This window comes from Excalfactoria chinensis, chromosome 21, assembly GCF_039878825.1.
Source record: "Excalfactoria chinensis isolate bCotChi1 chromosome 21, bCotChi1.hap2, whole genome shotgun sequence".
Classification (NCBI taxonomy): domain Eukaryota; kingdom Metazoa; phylum Chordata; class Aves; order Galliformes; family Phasianidae; genus Excalfactoria; species Excalfactoria chinensis.
Window position 1 is genome coordinate 1,155,810 of NC_092845.1, and position 18,523 is coordinate 1,174,332.

The 18,523-nt window shown below is 55.7% G+C and overlaps 1 protein-coding gene across 2 annotated transcripts in view; it reads left to right on the forward strand.

The window, feature by feature from the left end:
* The window catches only part of DSCAML1 (DS cell adhesion molecule like 1), an 81,095-nt gene that overhangs the window by 58,722 nt on the left and 3,850 nt on the right, over positions 1–18,523 (forward strand). For both annotated transcript variants that reach the window (XM_072354695.1, XM_072354696.1), the window contains 24 exons: positions 1,425–1,703; positions 2,199–2,318; positions 2,467–2,643; positions 6,495–6,694; positions 7,196–7,292; positions 7,406–7,534; positions 7,882–8,049; positions 8,139–8,209; positions 8,825–9,065; positions 9,688–9,834; positions 9,906–10,061; positions 11,107–11,246; positions 12,702–12,855; positions 13,034–13,151; positions 13,234–13,397; positions 13,480–13,578; positions 14,933–15,121; positions 15,440–15,727; positions 15,798–15,953; positions 16,072–16,102; positions 16,257–16,375; positions 16,611–16,763; positions 16,880–17,074; positions 17,229–17,540. In XM_072354695.1, coding sequence (XP_072210796.1) covers positions 1,425–1,703; positions 2,199–2,318; positions 2,467–2,643; positions 6,495–6,694; positions 7,196–7,292; positions 7,406–7,534; positions 7,882–8,049; positions 8,139–8,209; positions 8,825–9,065; positions 9,688–9,834; positions 9,906–10,061; positions 11,107–11,246; positions 12,702–12,855; positions 13,034–13,151; positions 13,234–13,397; positions 13,480–13,578; positions 14,933–15,121; positions 15,440–15,727; positions 15,798–15,953; positions 16,072–16,102; positions 16,257–16,375; positions 16,611–16,763; positions 16,880–17,074; positions 17,229–17,540 — 3,903 coding nt within the window. The remainder of the gene's footprint in view (positions 1–1,424; positions 1,704–2,198; positions 2,319–2,466; positions 2,644–6,494; positions 6,695–7,195; positions 7,293–7,405; positions 7,535–7,881; positions 8,050–8,138; positions 8,210–8,824; positions 9,066–9,687; positions 9,835–9,905; positions 10,062–11,106; positions 11,247–12,701; positions 12,856–13,033; positions 13,152–13,233; positions 13,398–13,479; positions 13,579–14,932; positions 15,122–15,439; positions 15,728–15,797; positions 15,954–16,071; positions 16,103–16,256; positions 16,376–16,610; positions 16,764–16,879; positions 17,075–17,228; positions 17,541–18,523) is intronic.

Here is an 18,523-nt window from a genome sequence, read left to right on the forward strand (position 1 = left end):
GAGAGCCTGGGATGTGCTGCAGCCAGAACATGCAGCACAAGATTATTTGGGGAAGAAGGATGAGGTTTGGGCGCTGGTTAAGGGGAGATAGAACAGCTCTTCTGTCGAGAGGCTGTGTGTGCTCACAAGTGGCCTGTGGGGTGTGTTTGGAGACGCAGAAGCCCGGCCCTCTGCAATAGACTGCAGTGCATTCCCAATTCATTATTCATTAATTATGGAAAGCAGGCGCTGCTGGCTCCATGGCTCCAGCAGCTCGAGCCACGTTGCTGCAGCCTGGCTTGGGGTGACAACCAACCTGCATTGCTGCCCTTCACCGCTGCTTGGATGGGCTCTAGGCCACCCAAATGAAGCCAGCCTGGTACTGGATGGTCCCTGGAGCCCTGAGCAGTGCTGCTGGAGCACTGAGAGCCTTGCAGCACGCTGGATGAGGGTTAGGGTGGGGATGGGGCCGTGCACGGTGGCACGGTGAGCCCTGCCTGCCGGGGCTCCACGTCTGTATGAGAGGGCATCTTATTTCTGCCGAGGGGACAATTGGCAGCCTGCTAATTTAATTACGGAGGCTGCGGAAAGAGGATCTCGTCTACCAGGTGCTGAGCCTTGTTAAGCTAATTGTCTCCCTCTCTCTGCTTTCTTCCCCCTCCCACATTGCCAGAGATGCTGCGGTTGCCTAATTAAGTTATCAGGAAGATAATGGCTGGTTCTGAATCCAGAGCCTTCAAGAAAAGCATCCATCTAATAACTGCTTTTCTGCGAGCAGATAAATGCTGAGGTGGAATTTCAGCTGATGCACACAGAGGGGATCGGGGCTGGCAGCTCCTTGTGCTGCTCTGCACATGGTCACGTCATACTGTCACCTGCTCAGTGGCATCTTCCACCCCTCCTGGAAGTGCTATGGCAGAACAAAAGCCTGCCTGTTTCTGGGCAGCAAATGCTTTGGGTGATGGGGCAATGGGTTATGAACTGCTGTGCTGGCCCCAAGCAGTCTCACTCCTCTGCAAAGCCATGTCCTGCTGTGGGATGGTGCAGGGGCTAAGATGAGAGGTGATGGCCTCAAGCTGCAACAAGGGAGGTTCGGTTTGGACAGAAGGAGAAATTTCTTCTCCATAAGAGCAGTTGGGCACTGGCACAGCTGCCCAGGGAGGTGGTGGGGTCACCATCCCTGGAGGTGTTCAGGAAAAGCAGAGGTGTGGAACTCAGGGACACAGTTAGTGGGCATGGTGGGGGTGTGTTGGAGTTGGACTTGATGTTAGAGGTCTTCACCATCCATAATGATTCAGTGGTATGCACCAGCCTGTGACAAGTGCCAGGAGCCAGGGACACACTGCTTTTCCTCATCCCCCCCATCCCTCTGCAGGCCTAAACCCTATGGGTTCGGGCTTCTCCCATCATGGCTGTACAGTGTGCTCTGCCTCTCCCCTCCACAGTCCCTCCTCTGATCCAGCCCTTCGAGTTCCCACCAGCCTCCATTGGGCAGCTCCTCTACATCCCCTGCGTGGTCTCCTCCGGGGACATGCCTATCCACATCACCTGGCGCAAGGATGGGCACGTCATCCTCTCCGGCTCAGGCGTCACCATTGAGAGCAAGGAGTTCATGAGCTCCCTGCAGATCTCCAGTGTCTCCCTCAAGCACAACGGCAACTACACGTGCATTGCCAGCAACGCCGCCGCCACGGTCAGCCGCGAGAGGCAGCTCATCGTGAGGGGTGAGAGCTTTGGGGTACCCCCATTGGGTGGCAGGGTGGGAAGGATGGATGGGAGCAGATGGAATCAGGCTGGGGGGCAACAGGCAGAGATGATTAATTAATCAGTGATTAATTGAAGAGGAGGCACAGGAGGTTCAGGTGGACCTCATCACTCTCTCCAGTTCCCTGGAAGGAGGTTGTAGTGAGGTGGGTGGTTGGTCTCTTCTCCTATGTAACAATGATAGGATGAGAGGTGATGGTCTCAAGTTGCACCAGGAGAGGTTCAGGTTGGATATTAGGAATAACTTCTCTGAAAGAGTGGTGATGCTCTGGCACACGCTGCCCAGGGAGGTGGTGGAACCACCATCTTTGGAGGAAATGGGAAATGTGGAGGTGTGGCACCGAGGGACATGGTTAGTGGGACCGGTGTTAGGTGGATGGTCACACTAGATGATTTTAGAGATCATCTCCCACCTCAGTGACCCTGTGATTCTATGGTTCCTTCCTGTTACGCAGTGCCTCCTCGGTTTGTGGTTCAACCCAACAACCAAGATGGCATTTACGGTAAAGCCGGGGTGCTGAATTGCTCTGTCGATGGGTACCCTCCTCCTAAAGTGATGTGGAAGCATGCAAAAGGTATGTGGGAGACGATACAGCAGCACACGGGGACCTCTGCACAAGTGGGGAGAGTCCCATTCTTGCTGGGTCACCCCAGCACTGAGCCCCACAAGCACCCCCTGCCTCAGCTGTGCACTCAGAGGTGCATCTCTCCTTCCCCCTCCAGGCAGTGGGAACCCCCAGCAGTACCACCCCATCCCACTGACAGGCCGCATCCAGATCCTCCCCAACAGCTCGCTGCTCATCCGCCATGTGCTGGAGGAGGACATTGGCTACTACCTCTGCCAGGCCAGCAACGGCGTGGGCACAGACATCAGCAAGTCCATGTTCCTCACTGTGAAGAGTAAGTAACCAGGGCATGGCTGGGATGGAGCTGGGGGTGGGCTGAAATGGACAGGCAGACAAAGAACAGATGGACAGGTGGGTGGATGGGGAATCACAGCTTGCAGCATGCAGAGAGCAGCCCAGTGCAGCCCCGGCACCACACAGCCCTGGATCATTGCGGGCATGGAGGGCATTGATTCCCCTCCTACAGGGGAGACTTCCCTTATGCTATTAAAAACACTTAGTCCTTAATAAAACCCGGCGATCAATCTACATCATACGGCAGGAGAGGAAATAGCTCTGCTAATTTGACAGGGCTGGGCCGGGAAGTGTTGTTAGACACCGTGTTTGAACTGCGCTTATTATTGGATTCCTCTCCCGTTGCTATCAGCAGAATACATAATCTCCAGTGCCTCTCTATTTATTTCGATTGTGGCTGCCGTAAGAGTTCAAACCCTCAGAAGAGGTGCAGGAGGGAGAACTCCCCTATGGCAGTGGGGTTGCCATGCAGCATGCTGCGCTGCCCACCTGCCCTGCACCCTGGTTTGGCTCCTGCTGTCCCCCAGCACCCCCTGCTTGTCTTATTGCTGCCTTCCTAGCTTCCCCTCCATCTCCAACCAGCTTCTCGTGGGGAGGGCCGAGGGCAGCCTTTCCCCTCCCTGTCAGCTGTTTAATTTATCCTGCTGATTGATGAACTGAAACGAGCGACTTCAAACAATCCACTTCAATGAGGCGCAGGTACAAAGTCAAGGCGATTAATCCCGAGTGAGAGTGCTGAAGTCTTGGAGCCTGAACTGTTGCCGTGTCCCTGCTATCTGGTATAATTGCATCCCAGGACAGGTTGCTTGCTGACTTGAATAGCACATAACCTTATTATGCATGTGCTTTTACATTTCCCAGAGACCTCAGCAGCCTTTGAAAAGGTTCGAATGAATAGGTAGACGAAGCACCGCAGCCAATTAAGCATTATATGGGGCTCTTTGTTTTGTTTCATTTTTTGATTTTTGTTTGTTTAGTGAAATGTCAGGCCAATTAAAGCCAGATCAGTGCTGGCTTACGCTTCGGGCCAGGCCACTGCGGACAGAGTTAAGTGGGAGTTAAGCAGAGCCCAAACCACGGCATGGGAGGTGCAGCACCATCCCTCGCTGACCGAGGCAATAAATCAGAGCAGCAGGAGCAGCCCCGCTGATGCCAGGAGGAGTTAGCTGCTGCTTTGTCAGGTGGTGGCAAACCTGCGTGCAAATAGAGTTGTGATGGTGCTGTTCCCAGCTGGGGCACTGCAGGGAACACAGTGCCCAGGGCGTGTGCTGGCCTTGGGACCTCACTGCCACGTCGTTCTGCTCAGCCCTGAGCACAGCACCTGTCTGAACACAGCAGCATCCCACTGCTGTGAAGGACTGGGGGCGTTCATCCGTGCTTTCCAAAGCAACTTGTTAGCATCAGGTCCAGCGCGCTGCTGAGTGAGAGATGTGGGCTGCTGGAGGCTGTGAGTGTGCACCCGAGGGCTGGCACAGGTGCAGGTGAGGAGCTCATGAGTGCGTGCTAAATGGCATTTAGCACCTACCTGCATGCTGCCCAGTACTCCAGAGCAGAGCACCAGGACTGTCCAAGTCCTCCAGGGCAGTGCTGCTGGTGGGGGCTCATTGTGCACTGGCCAGGGCCAGAGGTGCTGGGAGGTTCGGTGTCCTCCTGCAGGAGCATCACTGATTGCTTCCATGCAATTTGAATTAATCTCATGCTTCAGGTGAAACTCAGCTAATCAGTGTAGAAAGGAAGCTGAAACGGGTGCAATCAAATTAACATCACAGAGCTGGCTCTAAACAAGAAAGAGGGGGGAGAGGAAGGCGGGCACAGCCTTTGTCACCGATGTCATCGTTCTCATTCAGTTATTGCTGCTAGGCTGTGCAGTTGCTTCTGCCCCAGCATGGCTGGGGATGGCACGTAGGGCACTGACAGTTCCCTTTGTGGACAGCCTTATCTCTGCCCAGCAAATGGGACGTGGCTCTTGTCGAAGCCGTGTTAACAGGAGCTCTGGTGTGCAGGAGCCTGCCCTGTACAGAAGGCTGCTGAAAGCTGCAGGAGTTCTGGCCACGTGCGTTCTCCTTCCCTCAGTCACCGTGGGCATCTCCAGGCTGGGGTGCAATGGTGGCACAGTGTTCCTCCCAGCCCTGCGCATGCTGCCTGTGTGGCTGGTCGGGGTTTTCTTCTGGTTTGTTTTGTTGCTTTCCTCTGCTCTGGGCTACGTGCCACTCTCCTGGGACCCCGGCAATTGAGAGAAGTTGATATGTTTACATCCAAGGAGCTGCTTTTAATCAAACATCAATAAGTGCATTTCAGCGAAGCAGAGCCTGAAACAGAGCACCTCTCCCGGGGCCGCTGTGTGCAGGGAAGGGGCTGGCTCCTCTGCAGCCCTCTGAGCCCAGGGCCATGCTCTGGCTGAAGACTCCCTGCCCTCACGCCACCCACGCACCCAATGGATTGGGCTCTTCCCTGCCCTGCTGCCCCACATCAGCTTGTGGTGCTGTACCATCCCGGGGCTGTTGCAGGCAGAGTTCCCGTGGGCTCCCAAGGAGCCATCATGCAGAGGAGGTGACCCCAACCCAGGCCATGCCTCATCCCAGCCACGTGGGCACAGGCTGCACCCTGCAAACGGCAGCTCCGGAGGAGAGGTTTCCTTAGCTGCTAATTGAATTACATTGCCACAGAAAGCCGAGAAGTCGTAGCTCATTAGAGCCTCTTGTGTCCCATTATAACAGTGTGTGTTGCCTTTGCGGATTGTCATTATCATATATTACTGCGGGACTCAGCAGCGCTGTTTGTTTATGCATTACATTTTTTTTTGGCTTACCCAGGCCGCCCCCAGCCTTGGCACTCCAGGGGACAGGAGGTGCCCTTTGTGCTGCCAGCATCCATCCCAGCTCTGCCACCCAACACCAAGTGCTCCCAACAGCAGGCAGTGCTGGGCTGCGGGCAGCGCCACCTGCAATGCCACCCTGCAGTGCCACCCTGCAATGCCACCTTGTGATGATACTTGCAGTGCTACCCTGCACTGTCACCTCCCAATGCCAACTGCAGTGCCACGCAGTTGTAACACCTGCTGCGCCATCCCCCAATGCAACCTGCAATCCTGCAGTACCACCCTGCAGTGCCACTCTGCAATGCCACACTGCAGTGCCACCTGTAGTACTACACTGCAGTGCCGTACTGCAATGCCACACCACAATTCTACCCCACAATGACACCTGCAACGCCACGCTGCAGTGCCACCCCACAATGCCACCCCACAGTGCCAGCCACAGTCCCACCCTACAGTGCCATTTGCAATGCCACACCACAGTGCCACCACACTGAGTGATGCACCAGGGCAGTGGGTGTCCCCTCCCCTCCTTTGCATGTTTGGGTGAACATAAGAAAAAAAGGAAATATATATAAATATATATATACACACATGTCTCCAGCATCTGCAATGCAAAGGCTGCTGCCTTGCTGCTGTGGAATCACGCTCTATATTCTGCCCAGGTTCATACGAGTGAATTATGCAAATCTGTGATGGAAAACATTCTTTCTCTCATCCTCGGGAGTGTAAAACCTTAGTCAATAATTCATACTCGCACGTCTCCGACTGGAGGCTTTCTCTTCATTATAGCGTGCGCTTGGTTATTTGTCTTTCACGTTTTATTGTCTACCCCGGTGTAATGCTATGCATTATAAAATTTATCTGCTTCATTATTTTATGATCCTGAGCCGTATAATGCAGCGAAACGCTTCCGCTCGGGGCTGCGTGTCCTCTCGGTGGGCTCAGCACCCAACACCGCCCCGCTGGCTCTGGGGGGTGCCTGGCGGGTGGTTGAGCTGTTCTCCCTCCCGCAGTCCCCGCCATGATCACCTCGCACCCCAACACCACCATCGCCATCAAGGGGCAGAGCAAGGAGCTGAACTGCACGGCGCGGGGCGAGCGGCCCATCATCATCCGCTGGGAGAAGGGTGACACCGTCATCGACCCCGACCGCAACATGCGCTACGCCATCACCACCAAGGACAACGGTGACGAGGTCATCTCCACCCTCAAGGTGAGGGCAAGGTCCTGGATGCCCCTGGGTCCCAGGATGCCTGGGCATCCTCCTCCAGCGTGGGGCCATTTCTGTGCTGCAGATAGTGGGGTGGTGAACACACATCTGCTGCTTTCAGTGCCTTTGAAAGAGCTGCGATGCGACTGCTGTCCGCTTGCTGCGTTGGCCCCAGAAGAGGAACCCAATGAGTTGGGTTGTCTTTGCACCAAATTTTGCTTTGCTGTGCAATGGGCCCTTGTTCAAAAGCTGCGTTGCAGCACCAGGGATGCCTTGAAGTGTGAAATCTCCACGCATGTATCTGAGCAGGTGCTCGTGGAATCGCAGAATGGTTATGTTGGAGGGGACCTCAAAGGTCATCCAATTCCAACCCACCGGATCAGGCAGTAAATGGGGATGGGGCCTGGGGGCAGGCTGTGTTTGCAGGCTGTAGGAAGGAGAGGCTTGGTGCTTGGGGTACCTAAATCTGAAGGGGCTCCTTTTCTGTCCCCAAAATACCCACAGCTGAAACCGGCTGACCGTGGGGACTCGGTCTTCTTCTCCTGCCATGCCATCAATTCATACGGCGAGGACAGGGGCCTGATCCAGCTCACCGTGCAAGGTACCGAGCTCACAGCACCATGACCTTGGGCATGGGAGCAGGCAGAGCCTCACCTCAAGGTTCCGCTGCTCCACCTGTCGCCCCACGCTCCTAACCACCCCCATCCCCCCCAGAGCCACCTGACCCCCCAGAACTGGAGATTCGCGAGGTGAAAGCCCGCAGCATGAACCTGCGCTGGACGCAGCGCTTTGATGGGAACAGCATCATCACTGGCTTCGACATCGAGTACAAGAACAAGTCTGGTAGGAACTGATGCCCCCCCTGTGCCCCCCAGACCTCCATAGCCCACTCTGGGGGCTCGGCTGTGCTGTGGGGCAGGTGGGGAGCTGGCCCTGCTGCCTCCGTGCAGGGAATATTCCGCATTCAGACTGCTTTGATGAAGAAAGGAGAGAGAAGCATTAATGAAATATGTTAATTTATGTTCGGTGGGAGCATTTGAAAGGGAATATTTAAAGAGGCAATATTTGCAGAAAGCCGAGCTGAGAGCAGCACAACAGTGAGGTGGGGGGACACAGCGTGGCAGAGGGCTTTGGGGGCCACATGCCCACATGGGGTGTGGGTGCTGACCATCCTCTACCTCTTCTTTCAGACTCCTGGGACTTCAAGCAGTCAACACGAAACATCTCCCCGACCATCAACCAGGCAAACATCGTGGACCTGCACCCTGCTTCCGTGTACAGCATCCGCATGTACTCCTTCAACAAGATCGGGCGCAGCGAGCCCAGCAAGGAGCTCACCATCAGCACGGAGGAAGCAGGTTCTGCTCTGTGCTGTAGCGGTGCATGCAAGCAGAGCCCTCTGTGGATGGGGCTTTTTGTGATCATGTGTGATTTTTCCCTCTCCCAGCTCCTGATGGACCTCCTATGGATGTCACCTTGCAGCCGATGACATCGCAGAGCATCCAGGTCACCTGGAAGGTGCGTGGGGCCGGGGCAGTGGGCTCTCCTTGGCCACCCCCACTGGAGGGACTCTGGGACCCACATTTCCCTTCTCAGCTCAGAGAACAGCTCCTGAGATGGCACAAAACCTGGGGGCCGGGCACGCAGCTCAGCCACTTCACGTGTTAATCGTGTTTGGTAACGAGCTCATTATCTCATAGGATATCCACGGGGGGCCACGGGGAGAGTGAGGATAAACATGGGAAAACTGAGATGTCTGGTTGCCAGCTGCTCAAGCGCAGATCAATCGAGTTCAGAATCAGATTTATTTTTCAGGAGGTCGAAGGAGAAGAAAATCGATTATAAAATTAGGACTTCAGAACGAAGGGGAAGTCGATAAATTTAGGGTTTCAGCTTCTCCCCCCAGCTCCCCCCACTCCTGAAAGGCGGATTAATGAATGATGAGGTTCACTTGGAAGATAACTCCGTTTGTGCGGAGAGTATTGCGGCAAGATGGATCGCACTGGCTGTGTAACATAAATTCACAATCAACCCTATCGATTTCTTGGTGCTTCAGAGAAACGCTGTTCAGATTGATTTAAAGGCTGCGGGGCTGTCAGCTCCGTGACACCCTTCGTGTCCCCATTGCTTCAGGCCCCAAAGAAGGAGCTGCAGAACGGGGTGATCCGTGGATACCAGATTGGCTACCGTGAGAACAGCCCGGGCAGCAACGGGCAGTACAGCATCGTGGAGATGAAGGCAACGGGCGACAGCGAGGTTTACACTCTGGACAACCTGAAGAAGTTTGCACAGTATGGGGTGGTGGTCCAGGCCTTCAACCGTGCGGGGACGGGGCCGTCCTCCAGTGAGATCAATGCCACCACGCTGGAGGATGGTAAGGATGGAGGGATGCTGATGCTGTGGGGCGCAAGGCGTCCATTCTGATAGCCTCTACCATTCCAGAAATGAGCAGAAAAAGTTTTGCAGTGCATTCGCGCAGCAGTTTTTCATACTTAATTAAGGCTCTCGTTAGCCTGTCAAACCGTGATCATTTCCTGGCTACATTAGCACTCCTCCTGGGGTATTCAAGGGCCCCTGTTTTAGCAATAGTGTCTTTTCCATAATTATATTACCTTCATTTTGTTCAAACGGACTATCTGTATTAGTTTATTATACTCGGTCCCTAATTACATGGTGCTTATATTTTTACACCTAAGTAATACGAAACAATAATCATTTTCAAAGAGGGTCGTTACGGTGATGTATCATCATTTAAATGCTCATAAAAATTAGAGTTACCTCTTATGGGGCAATTGGATGCAATTACCTCACATCCAGCCAGCTCGCCCCTTGCTGGGAAGTGCAGCTTCCTGGTGGCCCTGGGGTGAGGAGGAGGAGGAGGACCATGGCACTGGGCTTGGGGAGAGGAGGGAGAGGGAAATGGGGAGGTCCAGCACAGAGCCCATGGGGTGCATCTCTGGATGGTAGGTTGACCATCCCCATCTGTGCCCTCCCAGTGCCTAGCCAGCCCCCGGAGAACGTGCGGGCCATCTCCATCACGTCAGATGTGGCTGTCATCTCCTGGTCAGAGCCCCCACGCAGTACCCTCAACGGTGTGCTCAAGGGCTACCGGGTCATCTTCTGGTCCCTCTATATGGATGGAGGTGAGTGCTGATTCTTGAGGCATGGGGCATATGTGGGGGGCAGCACGGAGCTGATGGCCATGTCCCTGCAGAGTGGGGTGAGATGCAGAACATCACGACCACCCGGGAGAGAGTGGAGCTGCGGGGCATGGAGAAGTTCACCAACTACAGCGTGCAGGTGCTGGCCTACACACAAGCTGGTGACGGCGTCCGCAGCAGCGTGCTCTACATCCAGACCAAGGAGGACAGTGAGTGGCACTGCCCCAACCCCTTTGTCCCTGTGGTCCTGATGATGGGATGGCAGCCAGGGAGGTGAGGTTCCACGCAGATCCTGGCACAGCTGATGGCTCCTGTACGCTGCAAGTGGGCACATGTGTGCCTCCCTCCTCCCTGGCTGATAAATCAGAGTTGTGTGTGTTAATTAGACATAAGAACATGGAGTGCCGAGTAAGAGCCATTGGCAAGAAATAATGAGGAGAGCATTGCAACCCCTGGAGGAGGCGGGCAGGGCTTCTCCATCCTTTTCTCCTTGCTGGGTTTTCAAAAACCCTGAGCCCAAAGCATAGCTCATGTGCTGCTGCCATTGCCCCCAGCCCAATCCACCCTCTACAGCTCCTACCCTTTGCAGCACCCTTTGCTTGCAGCCACTGGGGCTGGCGTTCATGCACCCCCATCTCCGCAGGCAATCGGTTGGTGGGTCGGACGCACTGCCAGGGTGCTCCCTGTAGCTGCAGAGCACTGCGGGCTGCAATCTGTCAGAGGTCCTTTGGCAGACATATGTTCTTGGGCTGATTAGGCCGATAGGCACGCAGTAATCCAGGCACAAAGCACCAAAGGGCCATCGAGCAGCGGGGCTGGGCGCACGTATGGGGACAGCTGCAGTGTGTGGGGAACCCCCAGCGTGCAGCAGGCAGGGCATTTCCCTTTCTATTTTTTTTTCCTTTTCCTTAAGTGCAGATATTTAAATATTTACACCCTGCCTGCCCTACTTTAATGCCATTATCTCCATAGCAGAGCAGCTCCTGCCCAGTGCAGCCCTGGGAAGTGGCAGCTGCTCAGCACACAGCTGGGCAGGGCAGGGCTAAGCCAGCGGGCAGTGAGTGGATTAAAGTGATGGCCACTCAATGCCAAACACCATTTCTAAACCAGCACTGCAATTTACCCTCCTACCTCCACATGGGTGGGGCTCTGAGATACCCGTGGAAGTGGCCACAGCCATGCACCATGGGGTTGTACAAGGGGTCCCCATGTCCCTCCCATGTTGTCAGTGCCATCACACACTTGCTCCTTCAGTTCCAGGTCCCCCAGCTGGCATCAAGGCTGTGCCATCCTCAGCCAGCAGCGTGGTGGTGTCCTGGCTGCCCCCAGCAAAGCCCAATGGTATCATCCGAAAGTACACCATCTTCTGCTCCAGCCCCGGATCAGGGCAGCCGGTAAGGGCATGGTGATGGGGATGGGATGGGGGTGAGTGCTGGGGAGTTATGGAGCTTCTGGATGGAGGCAGAAATAGGAACCTGCCCCATATGCTGCCAAGAGGATGTTGGAGGTGGTGCCATGCATCCAGCCTGTGGCACCCTGATCCCGTGAGTCACCTGCCACCTCCCTCCAGTGTTCCTCCATCTCAATGCTCACTCTGGGATGGGAAACATGAAAACAGCCGACCAAAAATAAAACATAAATTCAACCTGGTCCCATCCCTCCTTGGTGAGGGAGAGGTTGATGGGAGGTCTGCAGGCTGGTGCTTATCAAAAGCTCCTTCTCAAACTCATTTCACTATCTGAGCCTCTGGTTTCCAGGGCAACATAATCTTTTCATCAAAGCAACTGGTAAAACCGCTGGGATCCGATATTGTTTTCCTGGCATCTTGTCAAAACTGTCATTTGCTTAAAAAAAAAATTATGTATACCATGCAATATTCATATAGGTGTCTGCTTGTGGGGTGCGTTCACATCTGTGAGCCCCACCAGGGTGCATGTTCGGAGATGATGGATGTGCAGATGCCCACGCGTGACCCTGTGTGTGCACAGAAGTAACACATCCATCCCTCATGATGGCACCTCCATGGCCTCATCTCATGCCACGGTTGAGGCAGTGGGGAAGCACTTGAGGATGGCTCTCCCCAGTGTGGTATGCAGGAGATGTGGCCTTGACGCACGGCACACAGGCAGAGGGGTTGTCTGCCATCATGGGGCTGGCAGCCAGAGCGCACCAAAGGGACCCCATGGGGCTGGGATGTCTGTGGGCAGTGCTGGAGACCCTGCGGGACTATGGGGACCCCATCACTGCCACTGCCACACAGAAGGGTTTGGCTGCCCAGCTAGGGCCTGCCCTGTGCCCCACTGCAGCCCGGGGCAGTCAGGAAGCATCATTTCTCCAGAACAAATCATGCCGTCGCTGCCATCTGTTCCTCTCACACTGGCCTGGGCTCCCTGGAGAAATTACGACACCAGCCGGCTTACACTGGCATTAAGAAACACTGAGCAGCACCGAGCTGCTGCTGGGGAGCAAACCCACAGCACCTCCAGGAGGTGTGCTGCTGGAGAGCTGGGCGGGGTGATGGGGCAATGGGGCAATGGGGCAGTGCAGCACCCTCTGCCCTTTGCCAAGTGATGGGCACAGGACTTAAGCCTGATGGCCTTGGGGATATCTTGTATATGGGAGTGGTGGTGGTGCTCTGAGTACCAGGGCTGGGTGGTGGTGATGCCCTAAATATCATGCTGGTGGGGATGCCGGGATGCAGGCAGATGGCCCAAGGATGAATTTTCCTGTCTGACAGCTCAGGTGCTGCTCAGACTCGTGGTAATGCTATTCTCCCAGTATCTGTGTGCCCAGGATGAAGGCTGTGTCAGTGGGACTCTAACAGAGAGCCTTCTTCTGACTCCCTGCAGGCCCCCAGTGAGTACGAGACCAGTCCTGACCAGCTCTTCTACCGCATCGCACACCTGAACCGTGGGCAGCAGTACATGCTGTGGGTGGCTGCCGTCACCTCTGCGGGCCGTGGCAACATCAGTGAGAAAGTCACCATTGAGCCTGCAGGGAAAGGTATGCAGGATGTGCGGGGGCCTCTGTGGGACAAGCACCGTGGTCCCAAACCGAGGGTTGGCCATATGCAAAGCCAAAGCCATCATTCTCAGTGCATCTCTGCATGGCCCCTGTGGCAGTGTCCCGGGGCTCAGCAGTGGGTACCAGCTGTGAGGCTGACCTCCTCCTTGCTCTCCAGCTCCAGCCAAGATCATCTCCTTTGGAGGCACCGTCACCACCCCCTGGATGAAGGATGTGAGGTTGCCCTGCAACTCAGTTGGGGAGCCAGTCCCCACCATCAAGTGGACCAAAGACAGGTACTGGGCACTGTAACATGGGACAGGGACCGCTGCTGGCTGCAATCCTATGGGGCTGACGTGTGCTGTTCCCTCCTGGCAGTGAGGACTCTGCCATCCCGGTGACAGTGGATGGGCACCGCCTGATCCAGGCCAATGGCACGCTGGTGCTGCGCTCAGTGAAGGCAGAAGACTCTGGTTACTACACCTGCACTGCCACTAACACCTGGGGCTTCGACACCATCATCATCAACCTGCTGGTGCAAGGTGCGGGGTGCTGCTGGGACACGGTGTGTGCTGTGGTGTTGGTGTGTGCACGGTGCTCACAGATGTTTGTGCCCCTCCACAGTGCCCCCAGACCAGCCCCGCCTGACCGTGTCCAAGACCTCAGCCTCCTCCATCACGCTGGCATGGATTCCTGGGGACAACGGGGGCAGCTCCATCCGAGGTACATCCCCAGAGCCACCCCACATGCTCCAAAATAGGGTTAACACTTGCAGGAGGGATGCTGCTCTTCGTGAGTGCGTTTTTCAGCAGCATACAGGGAGTGAGGCAGCTAACGAAGGGCACACTTAATTACGCAGGTGCTGGTGGCTCCAGTGCTGGAGCTCTGCCGGGCTCATCCCCGGTGTCTGTGGGCTGCAGGAGGGCTGCGGGACCACCCCTGCCTCCCAGAGCCTCCTTTCTGCTCTGATTCATCTGATGAATTATACGTGGAAACAGCTGCGCACGGAGGGGGGAGCAGGGAGAGGGGAAGGAGACCTCGCTTACAATTAATTAAAAGCATGAAAGTAATTACAAGCAAATCTCCCCAGCCAGCAGCCTTTCACTCCAGTGGACTCTGTTGATAAATTTGGTTATAATTGGATTAGAAATATTAAAAACATGCTGCATGTACTAAATAAATGAATGCCGGGTGGCAGGCGGCAGGGCGCTGGGTGGGCACAGGGATGGGGATGGGGCAGCTCAGGTGCCTTGTGCTCCCATCATGGGGTGATGGAGGCTGCGGTGTGGGGAGCAGCGCTCTGTTTGGCTCCTGACACACACGCAGCAGCAGAACAGCCGCTATCTTTGCTTGAGAATTGGCAAAGGGAAACATGAGAATAACCAAATCTGGTGATGTGATGGGGAAGTAAGTGGGGATTTTGCATCTCCAAAAAGGTCAAAACAGTCAAAGTGGTGGTTCCCACAGCAACGGGGCCGTTGTGCACACACTGCAGGGCAGCCACACTCCATCCCCATGATCGGGAGGTGCCAGGCATGGGCAGAGCAGCAGTGGGTGCGGGCAGCCCCATGGTGATGGGCTCCATGAACAGCCCCATGCCGGTGTGGGGCACACACTCAGCATTGGGTGAGCAGCTCTGTGTTGCACCAGGCATTGCAGCACCATGTCCTGACCGCTGTGCCCCTCCATGGGGAAACCCAGGGTGCCATTCTCCGACATCTGGCTGCTGGCAGCGTAACAGGTTTGCTCATCCAGGACACAATGCGCTTCCTAATACTCTTAATCATGGGAAAGGAGGCGGCGTTCAATGACAGAAGCAACTTCCGAGCGGCTTCCCGAGGGAGCTAGTTAATTCTGGCTTTCCCTTTATAGCCTCACACCAATCAATCACACTCCGCGTTCCCCGCGCTCCCGTGCACAACCGCAGTAATTGGTGGTGGAGGCGGGCGCAGAGCACGGAGCTGCTCAGCATGGGCTGAGGGCTGTATGCAGCCAGGCCATGCTGCGATGGGGATGGCACTCCTGGGGGGCTCTGTGCTGGCCGTGCCCACAGACCCCCTTCTCCTCCAACCCGCAGGCTTCGTGCTGCAGTACTCAGTGGACAACAGCGAGGAGTGGAAGGATGTCTTCATCAGCTCTTCCGAGCGCTCCTTCAAGCTGGAGAGCCTCAAGTGTGGCACCTGGTACAAGGTGAAGCTGGCGGCCAAGAACAGCGTGGGGGCTGGGCGCATCAGTGAGATCATCGAGGCCAAGACCCACGGCAGAGGTGAGCCAGGCAGGAGGGCTGCATGGACTGCTGCTGGGCTGGGGACAAACAAACCTGGCACTGCTGCAGTCACCGCCTCTGCAGCTGATGTATTTCTGCACTGGAATCTCTGCCATCGTACATCATTGTGCACAGCCCAAAGAGCTGCATGTGCTTTGGCTTGGGGGCTCCCCATGTGTGTGCATCACTGGGTTTGCCTGCGCCACCCTTACTTCCCACATAGCTCCTTGGTTTAAAAATTCAGGGATGGGGTGCATTGGGGTGGGGACAACCCATCCTCAGCTCCGTGCTGTGACGCTGATGGCTCCCATCCCACAGAGCCCTCCTTCAGCAAGGATCAACACCTCTTCACCCATATCAACTCCACGCACGCCAGGCTCAACCTGCAGGGCTGGAGCAGCGGGGGCTGCCCCATCACCGCCATCGTCCTGGAGTATCGCCCCAAAGGCAACTGGGGCTGGCAGAGCCTGCGCACCAACAGCTCCGGAGAGGTCTTCCTGACCGAGCTACGTGAGGCCACCTGGTATGAGCTGCGCATGAAGGCCTGCAACAGCGCGGGCTGCGGCAATGAGAGCACACAGTTTGCCACGTTGGACTACGATGGCAGTGAGTGGGGAATGGGGGACTGCTCTATCCCATGGGGGGCTGGAGTGCTGAGCACATGCCTTGTCTGCAGGCACCATCCCACCCATCAAATCTGCGCAAGGGGAAGGGGATGATGTGAAGAAGCTGTTCACTATTGCCTGCCCCATCATCCTGGCCACGCTGGGAGTGGCCCTACTCTTCATCATCCGCAAGAAGAGGAAGGAGAAGCGGCTGAAGAGGCTGCGAGGTGAGAGGGGCTGGGTGCTGTGTGTGGGATTGGGTCCCTAACCTGTGTGTGATGTACCACGGTGATACCTGAAGGCTCAAAAAGCTCTCATCCTCTTTTCCCCTCTTTTAACATACAGATGCCAAGAGCTTGGCAGAGATGCTGATCAGGTGGGTCCCGGGGTGAGCTCCTGGCACAGGGACTGGGGGGCCGGGGGGTGCTGAGCCCATGGCTGGTGCATGGGGAGTCCCAACCTGTGCCAGGCTCGAGCCGCGGGGGCTCTCCCCAGTAATGGCCGGGTGTGCGTCCCCTCTTACCTCACAGCAAGAATAACCGCAGCTTTGACACGCCGGTGAAGGGGCCCCCGCAGGGCCCCCGCCTGCACATCGACATCCCCCGCGTGCAGCTCCTCATCGAGGACAAGGAAGGCATCAAGCAGCTGGGTAAGCGCAGTGTGGAGACCGCAGGGGTGGGCACAGTGTCCCTGGGTGAACCCCCTCCTCCTGGGGCATAGGGGTGCCTGGCTTAGGGGGTTTCCTGTCCTACCTCATCGTCACCCCAGGGATGCTCTGGGGCACAGAAGGGTAGGAGATGCCAGGGGATGTGGTGGGTGAGCTGGGCACAGACTAGCAGGCCTTGCTATGGGAGAGAGCTCTGAGCTGCAGCTGCTTCCCACAGGAGATGACAAAGCCACGATCCCAGTGACAGACACTGAGTTCAGCCAAGCCGTGAACCCTCAGAGCTTCTGCACAGGAGTTTCATTGCACCACCCTGCCCTGATCCAGAACACCGGGCCGCTCATCGATATGTCGGACATACGCCCTGGCACAAGTGAGTGCTGGGCTGGATGTGCTGGGGGCAAGTGGGCCGCGGGGCATCTCCCCCAGTGGGTAGAGAGGTGGTTGGCTCTGGGACTGAGTCTGCATGACGTTATCACTGTGCCATAGACCCTGTGTCAAGGAAGAGTGTCAAGTCTGCACACAGCACCCGCAACCGCTACTCAAGCCAATGGACCCTCACCAAGTGCCAGGCATCCACACCGGCGCGCACCCTGACCTCGGACTGGCGGACGGTGGGCTCCCAGCATGGTATCACCGTCACTGAGAGCGACAGCTACAGCGCCAGCCTCTCGCAGGACACCGGTACGTGATGGGGACAGTGCTTGTGGGCTCAACCCAACAGGGTGGTGAAAGGATTGTGGGACTGTGTAGGCAATCCTACAAGGGGAAGCTGGGGATGGCATTCCCAGCTGTGGTTTGGGGATGGGTGAGGACCTGATGCCCTCTTGCTCCACAGACAAGGGCCGGAACAGCATGGTGTCAACTGAGAGTGCCTCGTCCACCTATGAGGAGCTGGCACGCGCCTACGAGCACGCCAAGCTGGAGGAGCAGCTGCAGCACGCCAAGTTCGAGATCACCGAGTGCTTCATCTCTGACAGCTCCTCAGACCAGATGACCACGGGCACCACAGACAATGCCGACAGCATGACCTCCATGAGCACCCCCTCAGAGCCCGGCATCTGCCGCTTCACCGCATCCCCACCCAAGCCCCAAGACAGCGAGCGCGGCAAGAGCGTGGCTGTGCCCATCCCACACCGTGCCAGCAAGAGTAAGTTGGGTGCTGGGCTGTGTGCTGCAGTTAAACTAAGGCATAGAGGCAGGGCAAAGTGCTTCCTGCAAAGGGAAGGCAGAGGAGAAGCCTTTTGATGCTCCCTTTGCCCCTCTTTGCCCGGTGGCCGTATTTCAGTATCGTGCTTTTTGCGTGCTTGTTTGCATTAAAACACAAGCGGTACACATATCATAGCACACACGTGTCAGAAGCTGTTGGGCTGTGTCAGAACCTAATAGATGTTGATACGATCTGTCAGAGGCTGATGCATGCCAGGAGGTTGTAAGAGATTCTGACACAATGTTTAGGGATTGAGACAGAATCTAACATGATGTCAGGATTTCCCAGAACCTGCTGCATTTTAATCAACCCTATAAAACTATTAAAAACTATTCCAGTAGATTCGAGAGGCTGACAATGAAACAGATGCTGGCCGATTCTATTAGATTTCAAAGGATTCTGACAGACTGTAGTAGGCTTTAAGCGACTTCTCAGGTCATAAAAAAACGCATTACAGTCTGACAGAATCTGAAGGAATCTCATGAAATCGAATAGCCCGATGGAGCTCATTGCAGTTCCAGAGTCTTCCAAATTCCAACGCATTTTAGAAGGAATTTTTCATATCCTATCGTAGATTATCAGAATCTGGCAGAACCTGTGAGATTGGGTCAGGATCTGATAGATCTGATGAACAGAGGCCAGCTGTTCCAGATGTGGTCAGATGCTTCCAGCTGTTGCCTATCTGTTCCAGATGTGTCCAGCTGCTTTACCCCACTCTTGCACTCTTTCCAGGTGTGCGGGGGGAACAGCTGGCTACAACTGTTTTAGATGTGTCCCCCTCACGCCACTCCAGATGTGGCCAGATGTTTCACCCTGCTCCTCACTGCACACCCGAGCAGGTGTTACCAGATATTGACACATGTTTTGCACCTGTTCCCCACGGCCCAGCTCTTCCAGATGTGTATCTGTTCCTGTGGGGAGGG